Genomic DNA, 20,450 nt, shown 5'->3' on the forward strand with positions numbered 1-20,450 from the left:
ATCCAGGGTGGTGGTGGAGGGCAACTAAACAAACAAACAAGTCTCTAAAATAGTTAAGAGTTCAATCACTGTGTAACAATTATTGAGAAGAAACGAGACAAATTTGAAAACAAACAAAAAATAAACAAGACGTGGAGGTTGACGCCATGAGCAAGAGAGCAATAGAAGATGCACGGGACAACAACAAACTAACACCAACACAAAGTAAATTACCAATAACTATTTTATTTTTTTAACTACTAGTATCATTTATAGTGAGACAATCTTATTCGAGCTGAATACTACTATTATAGGCGGCAAACAAAACTTCTGTTAGTAAATATTTAATTCAACTGCATTTGCAATGACTCAAACGTAACATCTCCGCTCTAACCAGAAGTAAGTACGCTCGCCGGTTGATGGTAAATAACAATAATTATTATTATTAGGATTCAATTGTTTATTCATTTATTTATGTACGTATATTTATATATAGAGGGTGATCGAAGAGCTCAACCCCAAATGCGAAAAGAAAGGCCCTACACTTTTGTGTGTACCTCACAAAAATCTCATACCTCTTTTGTTTGTTGCAATGCTTACTTGCATTCCCCATCCCCACTTTGTGTTTGTTGTTTTTCCTTAGTAAAATGAACCCATCAGCAACAAAAACCAAAACCAGAGCCAGTTCAAGCTCCCTCTAATTTCTAGCCCCTTTGTTCTCTGTTTTTTTCCCTCTCCAGGCCCCTCATATTCAGAAAACCTCCATTATTATTGCATCAATTCAATCAGTTTTTTTCTGTGGTGCCAAAACAAACCACACACATTCATTTTCACCCATCTCATTATTTTCTATCTATACAAATATAGTTTATAAACAAAGAATCAAACATATTTGTATTGTTGCAAATATATTCATATTTATGCAGATGTGGAGGGGGATGAAATGGTGTAATCCAAATCTCATCATCCTCCTCTTGATTCCCATCATTGTTGTTGTCCATGGCTTCAATGACTTGGAGGAGGAAGAGGTGCAGGGAATGAGCATGGAACTTGTACACAGGCATGATGCTCGGCGATTTGCAGGCGAGGTGGATCAGGTTGAGGCCATAAAAGGGTTCATTCTGAGAGATACCCTTCGAAGGCAGAGCATGAATCAGAGGTTTGGGCTCAGAAATAGCAACAATGGGAGTCATAGAAGGAAGGACTCAGAAATGGTTCAATTCCAATTGCCAATGCATTCTGGGAGAGATTATGGTCTTGGTGAGTATTTTGTCCAGGTTAAGGTTGGAACCCCGGGCCAGAAGTTTTGGCTCGCCGCGGACACCGGAAGCGAATTCACATGGTTTAATTCTGTCCACAAGACTCACAATAAAACCCAAACCAAAAACCATGGTGGTGGTGGACATAAGAAGCATAAGGGAAAGTTAAGGAAAAGAGGGAAGAAGGTGAGGCATAATAACCCTTGCAATGGGGTGTTTTGTCCTCAACGTTCTAGGACATTTAAAACTGTGACATGTTCCTCAAGAAAGTGCAAGGTTGAGCTAAGTGACCTGTTTTCTCTTACCTATTGTCCAAAACCTTCTGATCCATGCCTCTATGATATCAGGTTGGTACTTGTTATATATTGCATTTTTCTCTGTTTTTATTTTTTATTTTAGCTTTTTGCTGCAAATGAATTCATGGGGTTGTTCTGAAAGAACAAAAAACATTACCAGAAATGCTGCACATAAATTTTTCAGATTTTTTTTTTTGAGAGTTAGTTTGCACTTTGCAGCAAGCATTGGTGCTAATTAAAGTCCTATTCTATTTTGGTTCTTAATTCTGGGAACAAGTGTTGCTGGTGAATTGGGTGAAAAAGAGAGAGGGGGGGTAAAGGCTATTTTTGGACCTCAAGTTTTTTCCTCTTTGTGGGCTCAAGTAACCAATTAAGACGGTTGGAAGGAGCATGTCCTTTTTAAAAAAAAACATTATTAAGTTGTCTACTTCCATTTTTAAAGCCAGCCATGAAATTCTGGAACATGTCTCTTTTGAAGGAGGGTTGTGAGTTTGATGGCATTGATTTCTTTTCTGTTTTTAATATAAAAAATATGCCAAGAGGCGTTCTACTTCTGCCCCTTTTTTGAGTATGGGGTTAGTTAAGAATTTCATGGCTTGACTACAGCCACAACAAGAACAAGTTGATATCTATGATAGCTGAAGTTGTCCGTGCATGTTTGGAAACTTGTTTGAAAACCATGGTGAAGTTAAAATCATGATACATAGAAGCAAAAACTAATGAAAGTAACTCATGTCCACTATGATTTTGACTTCATTGAACGGGTGCAATCATAGTTGTTTGGTTTCTCAAATGTTAGCATATTGTTTGTTGCATAATTCAATATCTTTTTATATATGAAAATAATTCTCAAATTCTTAACTTCGAATTATCCTATTAACTTCACAACTTAAAGCCTTAAATGTCCTTTGAGGTGCACTTAAAGTTTGAAAGAACAGAACATTTCCTGTCCTGGAAAGCATTTAAGTTCTGAAAGGAGTGTGTGTATATTTATAACAAGCCTGTTTATGGCTTCTCGTAATGAATGATCTACAGTGTGCTTGACTTTTTTCCTTCAAAAGAAATGGGGAAAAAATAACAACTCGCAAGAACTTATTAACAAAAAGCACCCTCATAACAAACACAAGCACAAAAGTTGGATGATACTGCTGGTGACCCAGCAACCATTCTTTCCAGCATTCAACCATGCTTATAAATGAGAATTAATGTTAGTAGGTGAGCATCACATGTCCCATATTTCTGCAACCAAGGCATGCGGGAATATAACTCTGATTAGTCGGATTCAAATCTTTTGTCCCTATTTGGTGTCTCATTCTCTGTCTCACCAATATAGTTATCTCAATTAACAAAAGACATAACCTTACATGTGTGGTTTCTAAATGACATGGTACAAGGCACAATTCTATTTATGCGACCGAGAAGGGGACACAAACGAGAACAGAAGATTTTGATCCCTGGTTAGTTTATGCCTGCAAATTGGCCATTCATTAACCAAGTTCACCTACAAACCCCATCAACATAGTTTTCACATTAATATCTTCAATTCTGATGAATTTACTCTTGTACACAACATTAGTTTTTAATTTTTTCTATCTACAATATTCAATTATTGACTTTTGTGATCTTATCCATGACAGCTATGTTGATGGATCATCTGCAAAGGGATTCTTTGGCAGTGACACAATCACTGTAGAACTCTCAAATGGAAGGAAAGGAAAATTGCATAATCTGACAATTGGATGCACAAAAACCATAGTTAATGGGGTAACCTTCAATGAAGACACAGGTGGCATACTGGGTTTAGGTTATGCTAAGGATGCATTTGTTGATAAAGCAGCTCTACAATATGGTGGCAAATTCTCCTATTGTCTAGTTGACCATTTGAGCCACCAAAACGTTTCTAGCTACCTTACTTTTGGTACCCCGAAAGTCAAATTGTTAAGTGAAATGAGAAGAACAGAACTATTTTTGGCAGCTCCATTTTATGGTGTGAATGTAGTAGGCATTTCAGTTGGAGGCCAAATGCTAAAAATTCCATCTCAGGTTTGGGATTTCAATGCGCAAGGAGGCACTATAATTGACTCAGGCACAACATTGACCAACCTTGCTCTTCCAGCTTATGAGCAATTGTTTGAAGCTCTGAAGAAGTCCCTAACCAAAGTGAAGAGGGTTCCGGCAGGAGACTTTGGAGGGTTAGATTATTGCTTTGATGCTAAGGGTTTTGATGAGAGTAGTGTGCCAAGGTTAGTATTTCATTTTGCAGGGGGAGTTAGGTTTGAGCCACCGGTGAAGAGCTACATCATTGATGTGGCACCCCAAGTGAAGTGCATTGGAGTGCTTGCAATCAATGGGCCTGGTGCCTCTGTTATTGGCAATATTATGCAGCAAAATCATCTCTGGGAATTTGACTTGGCTCACAACACTGTGGGATTTGCTCCTTCGGCTTGTAACTAGATATTCCTCTTCTTGTATTTCTCTTTAATTCTCCCTTTTTCTTTATAGACAAAGTTACATAATTGGGTGCTTTTGTTGGAATTGGATGATTATTATTCTTTGGATTCCTTTTGTTTTCCTCTTTCTTTCAAAATGCTTTGTAAAATATTACGTGTAAACATGTATCATGTACATCTAATTGAAGTTCTTATGATGTTAATGATTCATTGTTGGGCCACATAATATGTTGTTACATCCATACCAAATACCATTCTTCTTTATTGGAAAAAGTTATGTTCACATGTGAATTAGACTTACACCTAGATAAAATGTGAAGAGAATAAAAATAAATTAGTGTTATGAAAATTCATTTGATAGGAATATAGAGATAAAGGAAGATAAAGATGAATGAAAATGAAATGACAGAGAAATAGTGTATATGAAAACTCATTTTATATCTTCTCCTTTTTAATTTTATTTTTCTACAATTTCTATTTAATTGGTATCGAAGATACACGTCTCTTCAAGAATTCGGTTTAAATGATTGAACTTTCAACTTAAACGATCATTCTTAACCGTCGTAATTGATAGTCATTAGGATTTAGGACACTGATTAGGTAGTGAAGTTTAACTTTTGACATTGAAATAATATTATCTTAATCTTTTATCTTTTTATTACCTGTCTGCAGATTGCGAATCTTGTGTAAAATTTATATAAATTAGAAATTATGTAAATATCTAGTATTTTATAATTTTTTCAACCAAAGAGAAGGGTGAAAAGAGATTGCGTCCTAGAAGACTGAATTAGTTTTGTGTGATAAAATATGCATGCCTGCCTGGTGCCCAACAAGCATTGCTTCTCTTTGAATAATAGAGAGATGTCACAATCAAGTGTTAATTTATGGGGGTTAGTGTTAAATAATAAATGTAACTATGTTATGTCATGACAAAGTACACCCTCCGGTCACATATATAAGAAAAAAAAAACATTTTAGATTCATTCATTTAATGAATGTATCTAACCATTAATAATGACTAGATACATTCATTAAATGAATGAACCTAAAATGTGTGTTTTGCTTATATATGTGACCGGATATTTCTGTTTCTTGGAAGGAATAACAAAATTGGATACCTGAATTACTACATGTTCCTCTAAAACATAAACATGTTGGAGAACTTATCTCAAAAATAATGTCTCGTGCATTAATTCTGAAATCTTTGCCGACAAAATAAAGTTTCAGTTTATTTATTTTTCTGTATTGTTAACCTATATTCTTTCTCTTTCAAAATAACTCTCAACTTTAAGATATTTTTTTATTTTATAATAACTGTCCACTTAGACTTAAAAAAAAGACTTCCAATAAAGTATTAAATGATGTTTTTCCATATAATACCCATATTAGAAAAATAAATGAAAAGAGATAAAACAACATTTTAACACTTGTCTTCCATTAACCAAAAATAAAATCTTTACAGAAGTTAACTTAAAAAGATAGAAAAAACAGACAAAAGAAACCCTCTTGTTCAATGAGGTGAGATTGTATCTTCAACTTCAAACTTCAAATCTTGACATGCAACATCCAAATCTATGACCAATGAGTGAAAGTGAAATATTTTCTGAGGAAGAACAAAAGGAAATGGGTCAGACAAATAGAAGAAGAGAATTTTGGGGGATTAAGGTCAAAGGGTAAGAACTAAGAACTAACCTTTTATTAGGGAAAGGTAGAGAAGGAAGGTGAATCCATCTTCATCACTTCTTGCATGCCTTAGTGGAGAGGGGAACCATTGTCGTTCGCATAAGAAATATGGAGGAGTGACAGCTAGTTCTAGGAAGGGGAGAGGCTAGGGTTGCGACCGAAAGAGAGAAGAAGTGGTTTCGTCGGGTGGCGGGAAGAGAGACGACGATTGAGAGGGGTCACGACTGAGGTGCGACGTTGGGTTGAGAGGATGGATGCAGTGGTGGGTGTGACAGCTAGGATTGAGAGGATGGAGGAGGTGGTGGGTGGCGGCTAGGGTTGAGGGAAAGAGGACGTACGCGATGTTGGTGTTGGGTTGAGAGGAAGAGAAGAAAGAAGAGGATGGTGGGGGTGTCAGCTAGGGTTGAGAGGAAGAGAAGAAGTGAGATAAATTATATAGTCAGACTAGGGTTAGAAGGATTGGACTTGGACTGCAATTTTTTTCAGAAACCTGGGTCGGTCGAGTTGGATCCCAAACTGAAACCAAACAGTTAAACCTACATGAATCCATAAAAATGGAACGGTCAAACCAAACCAGTCAGTTTCGTAATAAACCGTCGATTTACTCACATCTGGTTCAGTTTGGACCAGTATGGGCAACCTTAATCCAAACGATTCCAAACTCAAACAAAACCTAGAATAAAAAACAAAAAGGTCACAATAACACAAACAACAAGGGATTATACATGATTCAATGACTCAAACAACCAATAGTAATCACTTTCAGGCAAAGAACAACAAGAGTATACCTCAAAGATGATTTAATCTAATAAATGGGGTAGAAATACAGTATGGAGAGGAAAGTGAGAATTATACTCATAAACAAGTTATACTAGGATGAATGAAGTTTTCTTAAAGTTGGATGTCTCACTCTCTCTTGAATTATTTATCTTCATCCAAATCGTGTTTGAGTATATGTGTGGGAGTTTAGAGTTTTTAGCTCCCCTTTCCCATGGTAGCTCATTTCTATGCCCCACCCTTATAATGGTAAATTACTGCAATGCCCTCATTCAGAAGTCATCCATTCCTTATATTCTATATTAAAGTGTTATATTATAGATGTTATTAACTTAATTATTTTTCAATCACACACTGACACACATAAATGAATTTACTCTTTTTACCATATTAAAACATGAAAATCATAAATACAAATATTCAAGTTATAAAATTTGGGTGTTATGACCCGACTGACACTATATTTTGAGTCGGCTAAGCTAACACAATAGATCTGCTATCATATAGTTGACGCTAAAACGTAAATATTCGAGTCAATCATATAGAACGTCATTTGTTGAGAGAGATGATCATAATGCTAAATAATATTAGTTTTACTCTTAATGAGAAGTTGAGAACACTCGTCAAATGGGGAAAAAAATCTATAATATAAGCATTTCTTAATAATTAAAAACACACAGGCTTTTTGTTAATGGTGTCCGATCGAACTCGTTCGCTTTCCGTTTTAGCAAAGTCATATCTTGAAAATTCAGTAACCACTAAATTGAGACAAAAGAACCAATGTTCATGAATTGGCAATAATATGAAGCTTATATATCGAAAGTTTGCTACTCCAATCATTGTCACGCACGCATATCATAAGAATAGAAAAGAAACTCATAATAAAAGATTAGGGTTAATCCTCTAATTGGTCCCTGTGGTTGTGTGGCCGTCTGAAATTAGTCCCTCTCGTAAAATCTAAGTCCTCGTGTTTGGAAAGTGTGTGGAAATTAGTCCCTCCGGCGAGGACCTGCTACACACACTTTTTCAAACACGATGACTTAGATTTTACGGGAGGGACTAATTTCAGACGGCCACACAACCACAGGGACCAATTAGAGGATTAACCCAAAAGATTATAAATAAGCAAGGATGATTGATGCTAACGAAAATTTTCACTACCCAAAAAATATAATTTTGTGATCGATAATATTTATAACTAATAGTGGTGAAATTAGTGACGGAAAATTGAGAACAATAGAACAAAAAATTGTTAGAATTTAGCGACAAATTTTGTGACGGAAATTAATTCACACAGCAGAGAGATTTTATTTATTTTTTTGAAAAATGCTTTCATTAATCAAACAAAAGCCATAGCATCAAAACACAACATAGTTTTTTTTTTAAAGACAAGAAAGTCATTTAGATTTCAGACAACCCCTCATTTGCATATAGTGACAGTGTAGTTGGTCCCACTTATGATTTGGATCCTCTCATGTGTAAAAAAACTTGAGAGTGTCAAGTTTCACCATCTCACCATTAACTTTTGTGTAGATAATAAATGAAAAATAAAATAAAATAAAATTAATGGTGAGATGATGAAACTTGACACTCTCAAATTTTTTTACACATGAGAGGATCCAAACCCCACGTATCATTCATTTTAGATCACGTCTGACACTAAATAAAGACAATTTAGATAAAATATATATATATTTCCGTTCATTAATTTGGGTACTATTACTTGATTAAAATTAAATATCCTCTGTAGACCCACTAATCAATTATCAATAAGTCACTATCCCGTAGAGTTAACAGTACGTTTGGAGTTTGTGCTATAGACGACAAAGAACCTTATATGAAATAGTATCATCTCTACTTTTTCATCTTTGTTCCTTCTTTTCTTACTACTTTATAAATACCTTTTTAACTTATGAAACCTAATCATCACGTGCAATGTTTGAAGACTGCATAATAATGCAATCTGGATTTCCTAATATGGTGCTAGCTCCTTTTTCTTTTAAGAAAAAGCTAGGAGATATTATTGAGAAACTCAACAAGTAGGTGGCCTTTACTGAAAAAAATATTTTTGTTGAAAAAACAACTGAAGATTATTCTATTGCCCACACATGAATCCAGCTGTATATTGCCGAAGTGATATGTTGGTCATATTAGAGTGTTTTTTTTCTCTTTAAGCTAGTGTAAATACTCTAATATATATTCCCATTCACACTCTAGGTGGTTTGATGGATCTGTTGGGTTTTCGGGCACCCTTTTGGAGCAACGTTCAAAATGTGCAAATTCACTTATCTCAATTAGCGGAGAGAGGTCAGATTAGATTAGGGGAAGAGAGACACTTCACTTTAGCTAGAGAGACAAGAGAAAAGAAAAAAAAAAAGAAACTATTTTCGCCCAAACTTAAAGCCATTGTGGAATACTCATCACTACAACTTCGTTTACTGTTGGATCGAGTTAAAATTTGGACAACATGTTTACAACATTTTGTTCTTCAATTTACACACTTGAATCAGTGAGAAAGTGTTTGAGGTGGGAGAAAACATACTCTACCAGCAGCACAAAATTCTGATTTTCTTGGTTCTCTTTAATTTATGCTTCTTATTTTGTTGTTTGGTCAATTGTTGAGCAGTATTTGTGTTGTGATTTGAAACTCTCTTGAACTCTTAATTGATCATAATAGAGTTTGATTGATTGTGTTGTGCCTTTGATTTTTTACTTCTCACAATGAGAATGTTTTTCCTCTTTAAAATCTTGTGGTCTCTTCGTTTGTGTGACTTTTAGTTGTTGCGATGATTTGTTAGTGCTCCTAACGGATTCTTGCAATTTGAAAAAATAATTATTTGTTACATATTGCTTTGACAGAGTTGAATCTTCCATTAGAGTGACATATGAGCTTTTTGATTATGAGCTATTTGACTTGCTTGAATGATGGAGGCTAATACAAATAGAATGATTTGTTTTAATAACACTAATTATCAATTATGGAAGGGGGAAATAAAGACTTTTATATTTGTGAAGAATTTGCATCTTCATATTTTTGCTAATGAGAAGCCGAAGGCCAAGTCTGATGAGGATTAATGGAGTTTTGAGCTGCAGAATGTTTACAATTATTTGGTAGTATGTAGAAGAGAACATTTACAATCACATTGGTAATGAGAAAAAGCAAAATCCTCCTAGACATGGATTTAATCTTTGTATGCTTCTAAATTGGAGAATAATAAATTGTATTTGTTGAATTCCTTTATGAATTTGAGGTAAAAGGAAGAGACTTTTATTGCAGATCTCTTGAATGATTTTCAAGGACTCCAAGATCATTTTTCAGGAATGGGTATCAAGTTTGATGATGAAGTCTTATGATTATGGTTACCGAATACTCTACAAGATTCTAAGGAAACCTTTCAGGTTTTAATTACAAACTCAACCTTTGATGGTGTATTCTCTTTGGAAAATGTAAAGGGAAGTGTTCTTAATGAGGATATGAGAAGGAAGACACATGGTACTTTATCTCATGCCGAGGAACTTGCCACTGAAAGTATGAGAGAAATTAGGAAAAAAGGAATGAAAATGGGGTAGAGATCAAAGCAGAATCAAGTCCAATTCCAAATACAAGAATGTGCAGGGTCATTATTGTCACATAATAAGGCACGTATAGATGAATTGTTTTAAGTGGAAAAGGGAGACCAAAGGAAAGAAGGGTAAGCAGAAAAAGAACGCTCATTATGATGATGACCGTGTTACTACTGCTACTTATGATGATCTTATTATTCTCCGTGACTATGGCTCATCTAATCTTGTATCTGATGAGAGCAAGTGGATAAATGATAATGGTGCTACACTGCAAGTTACACCAAGGGATGAGTTCTTCACATCTTACACTTCTAGTGATTTTGGAGTCTTGAAGATGAGTAACAATGATGTGGCTAAGGTTGTCAATATCTAGAGATTACCTAATCTCGTGGAGGTGAGGTAATCTCGTAACGTGATCTCGTAAGAGATTACCTCGTGCAAAAATAATATTTTTAAAGCAACAATAATGATGAAGTCACACACATAGTACTAAAAGTTATCCAAATCATCCAACAATGACAATTAAAGTCATGCATAAAATTACTAAATATTCAAATCTAAAGTACGTACGTCATAACAAATTAACAAAGCATCAACACAAATTATGATAAATGTAAAACAAGAACAAATAAGTCACTATAAGTTATGTGAGTGGAATGAACAAAAGATGTGAATGAAAGAATGAGGATTGATTTTGTTGAAAACCCTAAATTGGTGGGTCAAATGTCTGAAATGCCCTTGTACTACTCATTTTTTGATATTTCAGATCAAGTAAGCTAATCTCGTAATCTCGTGGTAATCTCAGAATATTAAAAGAGATTAAGAGATATCTCTAGAGATCACTTGAGATATGAAAAAATAGTTATTACCCTCTGCTTTTCTCGTTCTTGGTACCCGATATCGTAATCTCGTTAGAGATTAAGAGATATCTCCAGGAATGTGGGAGTTTAGTTGTTGCTTAGAGGAGTCAAACATGATGTCCACTTTAATTTGATTTTTCACATATACTGGATGATGGTGATTGTAATAACCACCTTGATTCTAGAAAATGGAAATTTGCCAAAGATAATTTGGTTGTGGCCAGAGGGAAAAAAATTACTAAATTGTATATGACAAAAGCATTGGTTGCTAAAAACAGTGGGAAGAAACATGATGGTTTTCTTGTTAAAGGAAATGTAGAGTATGTGTGTAGGCTGAGAAATAATCTATATAGTTTTTAAAGCAGGCTTCGCAACAGTGGTATAAGAAGTTTGAGTCTTTTATGTGTGAACAAGGCTACAAGAAGACTAATTCTAATCATTGTGTCTTTATAAAAAGTTTGTTGATGATTTCATTATACCTTTTTTGTATTTTGATGACATGCTTATTGTTGGGAAAAATATTTCAATGGTTGACAAGTTAAAAAAGCAATTGAGCGAGTCATTTTGCATGAAAGACATGAGCCTCTAAGCACATTTTTGGTATAGGAATCATGCGTGATAGGCAAGACAAGAAACTCTGGTTGTCATAAAAGCATTATGAGAAATGAGTGTTACAGAAATTCCATATGAAAAATTTTAAGGCGGCGAGCACTCCTTTTACTACTCATTTTAAATTGTGTGGTAAACAAAGTCCTTCAAATGAAGCTAAAAAATCAAATATGCAATGAGTTTCTTATGAAATTCTTATGGGTAGTTTGATGTGTGCAATGATGTACAATATCAAATACAATGCATGTTATTAGTACAGTGAATAAATTTCTCTCAAATCCATGTAGAGAGGATTTGAATGTTGTGAAATGAGTTTTAAGTAATCTTTGTAGTACTACCGGTTTGAGACTTTGTTTTGAAGGTGATAAGCCTAACTTTGTGGGCTATATTCATTTTAATATGGTTGGATACATTGATTCCAAAAATCAAGTTTAGGCTACTTGATTAAGTTTGTAGAAGGAACTGAGACATCAAAATCTAGATTGTAGAGGTGTGTTGCATTGTCCACTTCTGAGGCAGAGCTCATTGTCAATATAGAAGCATGCTAGGAATTTCTTGGGTTGAAGAAGTTCTTGAGGAGTTATATTTTTTCCAAGACAAATACTTGTTATTTTGTGCTAGTTAAGGTGTGATTCATCTTGGTAAGAATCAAAAAATTTATTCTAGGTTCATACACATTTATGTAAGGTATCATTGGATATGTGATACATTGTATGCTAGGTTGTTGGAATTGGTCGAAGTTCATACAAATGATAATAGTGTTGATATGGTGATTAAGGCGCTATAGAGATGTAAGTTTGACACTTGTTCTAAGATCGCAGGTTTGGCAGTCGTCTTCACATAGTTGTGAGAGAGATATTTATAGGGTTTTAGGATCCCTTTCTATGTTGAGAAAGACACAAAAAAAGTTTAGACCACAGTGACACACCAAGGGCGGTTGGATTGTGTCCATGTAATTCGATTATGATTGACTAGATTTTACTAGACTTAGTAGATAAATTGCTTCAGTTAATCTTGTAGTCCAGATACGAGATGTGCAGACGATAAGATAAAAAGTTAAGCACCGGACAATGCACACAAGTCTTTTATCTTGGTTCACCCTATATCGGTGAGCGACATCCAGTCCTTGGCAACAACCAAGATTTTCACTATCAAGTATCAAAGACTTCTCCTTACAAGTATTATTGTACGTGTCTCTCCAGGCACATTGAGTATTCTTTATCCTCTATCTTCAAGCATTGTTGAGTATTCTTTTATATATTGTCCTTGCAGGCAACAAGTATTATTTATACTGCTCTTCAGGCATTGTTGAGTATTCTTTAATACATTGTATTTGCAGGCAATAAGTATTCTTTTGACACTACCTCTACAGGTATAACAAGTATTTTTTTACCACTGCCTCTACAAACATTGTTGAGTATTCTTTAGCAAGGCTCTTTAGACTCAACGAGTATTCTCGTACCCCTGCCTTTCTAGGCATAACAAGTATTCTTTGTCCTGCCTCTCCAAGCATTGTTGAATATTCTTTAACAAGCTTCTTCAAGCTCAACAAGTATTCTTTTATCTCTACCTCTCTAGACATAACAAGTATTTTTTTTATGCCTCTTCGGGCATATTGATATGAATTAATTACAATCAAGAGTGTTGTTCATACATACTTATGAGATGTATAAAATATACAATAAAATCAATTCATCTCTAGTTGTATAGGATATATCTAATAGACAATGAGTTGTGCTGAATCCTTTTCTTGACTTGACTTGATCACCTTGTTGAGTAGACGTTGGACGCTCTTGATCAATATCAATCTTCCATCTAGCATAGACTTGAATATCTTCGTTGAATCAGCTATGTCTTGCTATTCTTCATCTCGTTGTTGTTCCTGCATTTGAGGTCATCTAGAAGTGGAAGTGTAGAATTGGACCATCAACTAACATTAGCAAGCTTCTTCTCTTCTTATTCTTGCTACATGGCTTTTGATTGATTGGATCAAATCAGCTTATAAGAACCCATGTAGAAGATGCACTTCTCAATAGATTGAGAATCCTCCCCCTCAATCAATGCATTCTTTCTTCATCTTCCTTTTTTTCATCTTCATCTTGTTAACAAGATTTATATGACTTTGAAGCTTGATCTCTCAAAAGTATGTTTGGGTATGACATTGAAGTTCATGCTTTTCATAGTTCCGCAAAAATAAAATAAAAACATGTTACACAACATTAATTAGCCCTATAAGAAGAAACTTGGTCAGCAGCCATATACAAGTACCCATGCATGCAATATCCTCCACAATTGAAGAGAATAAGGCTGCTGTCAATTATACTCCATGTGTTTTCAATCACTGGTTGGCATTCAGGTCCACCAGTATATATGCATGCATCTTCTCTATGTTAGATTTGTGGAACACTAACTTCATTGGTCTACAGCTAACCACCAAAGTGTCTAAGTTGGCTATTACATTTATGAACACTAATTTCTTACCTCTCAGAAAGAAGAACTTTTTTTTACTATAGAAATCGTTTTATAATTCATCATACTAGAATATATAGAATAAGAAATTATAATCAAAGGTAGTAGATAAAAAATGTCAACGAGATTGAGGTAATCGCCAATTATTAATGATGAATATCTGTCTGTAATGTAACTTTACCAGATATTCACACACATAAAAATGAATATGTTATGAGAATTAACAAAACGAAAATATATAGAAGCATAAGGGCTGACCAAATCCAATTAAATATCAATCAATCAATCATTGCCATCAATCAAGGCGCATTAACTGGCCGTAGCCATTCCTACTCTCGTTTGTACCTGTTTTTTCAAATGCATCTTGCTAACATTCTGCATACTTTAATATAGCCAGGGAAAGTTTTCAGAAGAAGAATTATGAGACTTGGAACATTTCTTGAGGGAATAATAAGAATAAAGCCAAAATTTCAATTTTCAACTTTCAAGCCCATGTGCATTCGTGATCATAATTTAACCTCACTTCATATTGCAATTTGTATTGTGAGCACATGCGCCGCGTCATGCATAGTCAATTGCTAGCTTTTGTATTATGATAAAGATATATGATTTGTAGACTGTAGTAGTATCTTTATCAGCGTAAATTGCAAGGCAGTTGGAATGTGATTTTAGATAATTCATATATCTTGCTTATTAAAAAAAAATACCATGTCTCTTATATGATTGAAGGGAATGTATTTTTGGGTAACTTAAACGTAGATACAAACACATTAAGAAGTTATACATATAGTGATCGGTCGGTTTGATTTTATGATATCTTTAATTACGACTCTTTTTCAGGCTTGCATCAGCCTTTCCTTCTTCACTAGTCTGAGCAACCGTTGGTACTGTCGAGTTCATTGCATTCTTTCAACGTTATATCTTCGTCATTGGTTCGTTGATTCAGTATTTCTGAGAAGCGATCGATGTGATCCCAGATGTTAGACCTTGAACCTAATGATTTTTTTCTTTTTGGCCATTGGCCCCTCTTTCCAACCCCATCACGATTACCAACTTAGGTTGGATTTATATTTTTGTTTTGCATATTCAGGAGATGATTGAGGTGTGCTTAGTGTTGTATATCACTCCCTTACTCACATCCTAAACTTGCTTTTGCTTTTACGTGAATGCTCACTTTGGTCCTTGAAAGTGTCACACGATGCCACTTTCGTCCATAAACTTTAAAAAATTCATCCCCCAGTCCCTGAATGTGGCAAACGTCAGTTTTGGTCAACTAACGAAGATGACATAGTTGTTAAATGTTGACGTGAAAAACGTTGAGCAATTTAGTCCCTGAATGTGACAAACTCTGGAAACTTTAGTCCCTACTGAAAAATCACCATTTTACGAAGAAAAAAAAAGTGTAGGGGGATTCGAATCTAGAACTTGAGAGTGACAAAACAAATCATTTGTCAGTTGAGTCACACAATCTCATGTTCATAATGTGAACAAATCATTTATTATATTTTTTATGTTAAATTAAAACTATAAATTCAACACTAATTTCTAAAACATAATCTTCAATTAAAATTGGAAATAGGAGATTGATTGCGACGGTGGCAGGTGATGGTAGTGGGATGGAAGATCTGGTTCTGGATTTGTGGGTTTCTCTCATTTTGGTTTGTGGGTTTATCTTGTTTTAGATATTGATCTGGTTTTATGGATTTCTCTTGTTTCTGAGCTTCTCTCCTTAAAACCTCTGATCGAGGGTTTTGAGAGGGGAGAGGGGGGGAGTGGTGGTGTTGTGGTTTCTGTTGCTTGGGTTCTAACGACGATGAGATGAAGGGTATCATCAATAGATTGACAGAGGAACTAACTTGACCGATATTTGCAACATTTAGGGGCTACAAGATGGATTTTTAAAGTTTAAGGATGAAAGTGATACCACGTGATAAAGGCTAAAGTGTAACATCCTAGGGATTTTTTTTTATATATCCCTGAAACTAAGTAAACATAATTTACTAACTTATATGCTATCATAAAATTTTAAGAGATATTAGCACTTGGGAATGGTATATATATATCCCAATGCTAAGATGATATTCCATCTGATTATATATAACTAGTTAGAATATATATGTTATTTAAAAAAAAAAAAAAAAACAAAACAGAACGTGATTTTAGAATATTGTGTTTGCATATAAAATAGTTATATACTTAAAAGGATATCTCTGCAAGTTGTTTTGACTTCCACGAGGTCCTTTGGTGATTACAACTAAAGATATTACATATATTAAAAACAACTTTTGGGAAAGGGAATAGATATTTAGAAAAGACACAGTATGTAAAGTGGGGATAGAGAAAGAAAAAAAAAAGATTTTGAGAGGAGCAGAGAGTAGGGACAGCGTGAAGACTTCACAGTGTTAGGATCAGAAATCTGCATGCAGTGGAGGTCCTGCAAGGGCGCATCTTTGGAGAAGTAAGGTAAGGAAGTCTTGATCTCTACTGTGTCTTCTGCCATAGGGGAAGGGAAAAATGGGTTAGGAAGGAAGTATTGAGAAATTAAGTATCTCTTCTTTTGCATGTTAAAATTTTATATAAGAATTGATAGCTTATGTGTTAGAAATTTGGGTATGTCACAGAGAAGAGGAAAAGCTCAGACATTCATATTATGAACTTTTGGAACATAGGAAATTTGGGTAAGAGCTCTTAGTTGTGTGTTGTACTTTTCTTGGGCATTTCTGTGATTGAGGTTAGTTAGGAAAATTTTAAGATCATTAGAAACTACATTGTAGAGGTGGAAAAGCTGAGTGAAAGTCTAAGTTAAAAGACTGAGGTAATCTGTAAAACAATTTAGGTTTGGAAATTGATTTAATTTTGAAGCTATCCCTTAGAGCACTAATTTAATATTTTATTTTTACTCTAGATCTTACAAATTTGGCTCATTAGCATCAGAGGACAACTTCTGTTTCAGCTGCTCAAGAAGTCAGTGAGTAAAATGATGGAGAGTATAGCAAGTTTATAAATTATCTTATTATAACTGATATATCTTCTTATTACCACAAAGTGAGATAAAATCATTGTTCAACTATTTTATGATTTATGACTTGGGATATGTGGTGAAATTACTGATGTTATAGTTCAATGGTTGTCTAAACCATTTTACTAACGTGCTAAGTAGACTGATTACATATTTTTCTGAAAGAGGAAGAAGATCTCTTAGAACCTGTAGCTAATGATAGTAAACATTAGCCTTGGTTCACCGTGTTGTATGTTCGGGCGGGAAGCTCGACTATGATTCGTTTAGGCGGGGAGCCTGTTATGAATTATATGTCCAGGCGGGGAGCCTGCTGTTTATTTTCTTGGCGGGGAGCCTGCAATTGACTCTTCAGGCGGGGAGCCTTCTATTGGTAATTTGAGGCGGGGAGCCTGCTATTGATTCTTTTAGGCGGGGAGCCTATGTCGACATGGTTAAAGATTCTGTTTACAAGCAGAGAGTTTGTTTTTGTTCTTTTATTTGAGTAATAGCTTACTTAGTTGTGTATAATATGATTTGTATGCAATGATTTGGATGAGACCAAGAATATCATTCCTCATAACATTAATTTAATTCTGCTTGTTTTCTTTATTCTCTAGTATTTACTCACTAATTATGAGGTGACTTACCTTGTCTGTTGTTTTCTTTTATCAATTCAGGTAATCAGGCTCGTGTTGAACCAACCACATCCTCTAGACAGTCGACTTAGGATCCTTCATGAGGCCCTTCTGCTAAAAGGGCTACTAGTGTTGTTGTGTCTGACCCATGTTATTGAGTTAAAACTTGTTTTGTAAATGTCACTTTAACTTGTGCGTTGTTTTTACGTAGTGGCTCTAATATGTGGTCTACTAGAACCTTTATTATATAGCCTTGGTCCTATATAGCTTTGGGAGGCTTTGTTTTGAACTTGCTGCTATCATTTTGTTATTATAGGCTCTTATAATATTTTGGATAGTTCATATTTTAGGGGAGACCCTGCCGAATTTTCTATAGAAAATTCATTGAAGCATAAATATGTCATATATAGGTATTATAAAGTCTTTCCATCTCTATGCGCAATTAGTTAAGGCTTGCTAGGTTAGGATGATTAACCTATGCGCCGGTCACCATCTAGGTTGGGTCGTGACATAAAGTAAGCATTCACCATTAGTTTTTTTGTCAATATAATTAATACTAATTCTTTTTGGTAGATCGGAAAGATAAATTATACCCTCTAGGAATTGATCTCTGAACTTTTCTCTTCTCAACTCATATGTCACTCAGCTCTTACCACTTATGTTTTCCTTCAGGGGTAATATGATACTAATTGGACACATGATAATCAATATGACAAAATCAAAATGATTTAATCCAATAAAAATAGGAAAGAGTTACGAATAATAAAGAATTAAAAATAAAAACAAATCCAAGAACCGAACTAATTGCAATTAGTTTGTTTCGGATTGAAATTAAAGTGAACCAATTAACCGAATAAACCCGAATCATTGACTTGGTTCGGATCATCAAATAATTTTCAGCCCAGTCCACATTTTACTCAGGCCCACCTGAGGAAACCAAAATCCTGGGCTCTCGAAAGTCGAAACTTAATTTTCCGCAACTGATTCTTTCCTTTATTTTCTAGAAACCACTTCACCCCTAAATCCAAATCTCCACTATCCAATACATTATTTCTTGTCTCACTAGAAGCAACGTAATAGCCATTTCAAGAAGAAGAATAAAAAACAATAGCCTTTTGATGGGCCTTCAACGTGTGATTTAGGCCCAACCTCAAAAGCAAGGTAGACTTGCCCCGTTAATCACTACTTATGTATCCTCTATTATCTCTAATGATCTACACGACTATTGTCATCCATGGGAAATTGTCACTTCAAAATCACGCTGCAATGCATATATTTTCTCTCCAATCTTTTCCGCTTCTCCATCCAATGTTTACATATCCATTGTTGTCTTCCAAAAAAGTTAATTGACTGGCCTCCATGTGGCTTTTTTTTAATGAATCATGGGGCTAAAAGCCCAGAATGGAAAAAGAGTTCACAAACCCCTCCTATTGGAGATTCCAGCACTACTCTTAGAAATGACACAATGCAAAATGAAGGATGAAGTAAGAACATCACCAATACGGCCTGATTCTGGAATGAAAGACCATACTTAGTAGCATCTGTCACTAAGTTGTTTTCTCTGTAGATGTGGCTCCACCAAATCTGATAAGTAGGATGAATAAGTCTCGAAATCTCATGAACCAAACTAGCAGATTTCATTTCTCAAATGGAAAAACAAATACAAAAAGGGAGAGAGATAGGGTTACCTTGCTACGACCTTGTTCAGTGCCAATAACGTAGTTCACAGTGCTCACAAACATGTGAGAGAGGCGGAGAGAGTGAATGCGAGTGAATCTCGACTAATATCGTATTTTTCCCATATAAGATTCGATATACGCGAACACTAGTGAATCGAAACCGAATCTAAATGGTGGTTGTGGGTCTTGGTTGATACCATTTTTTCCCAAATCAGAGTTAACTTACATATATTGGGGAAAGTATTGAGTGTCGTGGAATTGGAAAAGAAGAAGAGTGGAAGAATTAACAAATTAAGGATGAGGTTGCTTTGGGAATTGGGATGAAGAAGGGTTTCAACGATTTGGGAGGGAATGAGAGATTGTGGGGAAAGAGGGAAAGAGAAATGTGATGCTTTCTTAGTTCTAACGCACGCAATCTTACCATTAAACTTCATAACCACCATGAAAACCATGATTGACTCGTAATTCACAACAAGCCCAATCGTCAAAGAGGGAAACACCCAAAGCAAGCCTATGTTCCAGGACAATGCGTCAGAGGCCATCCTGGTTAGCCTCGTTGTTACCTCCACCAAATGCTTATTCACCACAGTGATCTACACCATCACCCCATTCACAATGAAAATGAACACCGACATTAGAACCCTATACGCAAGAGGAAAATCCTTGCTGCTAGAGGTGCTAATGGTGCAGATATTGTACTAGCACCACCTCATTGACATTGTCGAAGACAAAGATGAGGTCAACAAAATTGAAGGGTGACTGTGGGTGGACCGATGGAGTCATAGGCAGAGCTTGGGGTGATGGTTGGGGTTAAGTGAGCGAAGTTGCATTTACAAAAATAAATTTCCATCACTTATTCAATCATAACCATTCATCTAGGGAATTTACTAGAATGTTAAATCCGACAATATTTAATTCGTGGTCCACATGTAGACCAAATATAAATGGTTCACCCTAGTCTGACCCACTCATATTATAACCATCTTATACTATAATCTATTTTCAAAATCAAAAAGTGGCAAGTTCTCTCAGTTTTTTTCTCAGGCTTTGTCTGGTTTGACTTTACACTCATATTATAGTTAGTAACCTGATAATGTCATATAACATCTTATGTATATTTTTTACTTTAAATATTAGATTATAATAACTATTTCAAAATATTATTTTATGTCATTAATATTTAAGTGCTCGC

At 35.0% G+C, this 20,450-nt stretch overlaps 1 protein-coding gene and 1 long non-coding RNA gene across 3 annotated transcripts; both read left to right on the forward strand.

Annotated features, from left to right (window-relative positions):
• The first annotated feature begins 483 nt into the window (after positions 1 to 483).
• Positions 484 to 4,210, forward strand: LOC130745682 (aspartic proteinase NANA, chloroplast). Of its 2 annotated transcripts, XM_057598044.1 has the most exons (3): positions 484 to 1,585; positions 2,929 to 2,991; positions 3,172 to 4,210. In XM_057598044.1, the coding sequence occupies exons 1-3, from the start codon at positions 900 to 902 to the stop codon at positions 3,986 to 3,988; spliced, it is 1,566 nt and encodes a 521-aa protein (XP_057454027.1). In that variant the 5' UTR covers positions 484 to 899; the 3' UTR covers positions 3,989 to 4,210. The 2 variants fall into 2 exon arrangements, with proteins under 2 accessions (XP_057454027.1, XP_057454028.1); XM_057598045.1 differs by lacking the exon at positions 2,929 to 2,991 and having other exon boundaries at positions 485 to 1,585.
• Positions 4,211 to 16,090: 11,880 nt separating this feature from the next.
• Positions 16,091 to 17,923, forward strand: LOC130749180 (uncharacterized). Its single transcript, XR_009022872.1, has 2 exons — positions 16,091 to 16,409; positions 16,568 to 17,923. It is a non-coding gene; the product is annotated as an uncharacterized LOC130749180 (long non-coding RNA).
• The last annotated feature ends 2,527 nt before the right edge of the window (positions 17,924 to 20,450 follow it).

The sequence above is a fragment of the Lotus japonicus genome, chromosome 3 (genome assembly GCF_012489685.1).
Source record: "Lotus japonicus ecotype B-129 chromosome 3, LjGifu_v1.2".
Taxonomy (NCBI): domain Eukaryota; kingdom Viridiplantae; phylum Streptophyta; class Magnoliopsida; order Fabales; family Fabaceae; genus Lotus; species Lotus japonicus.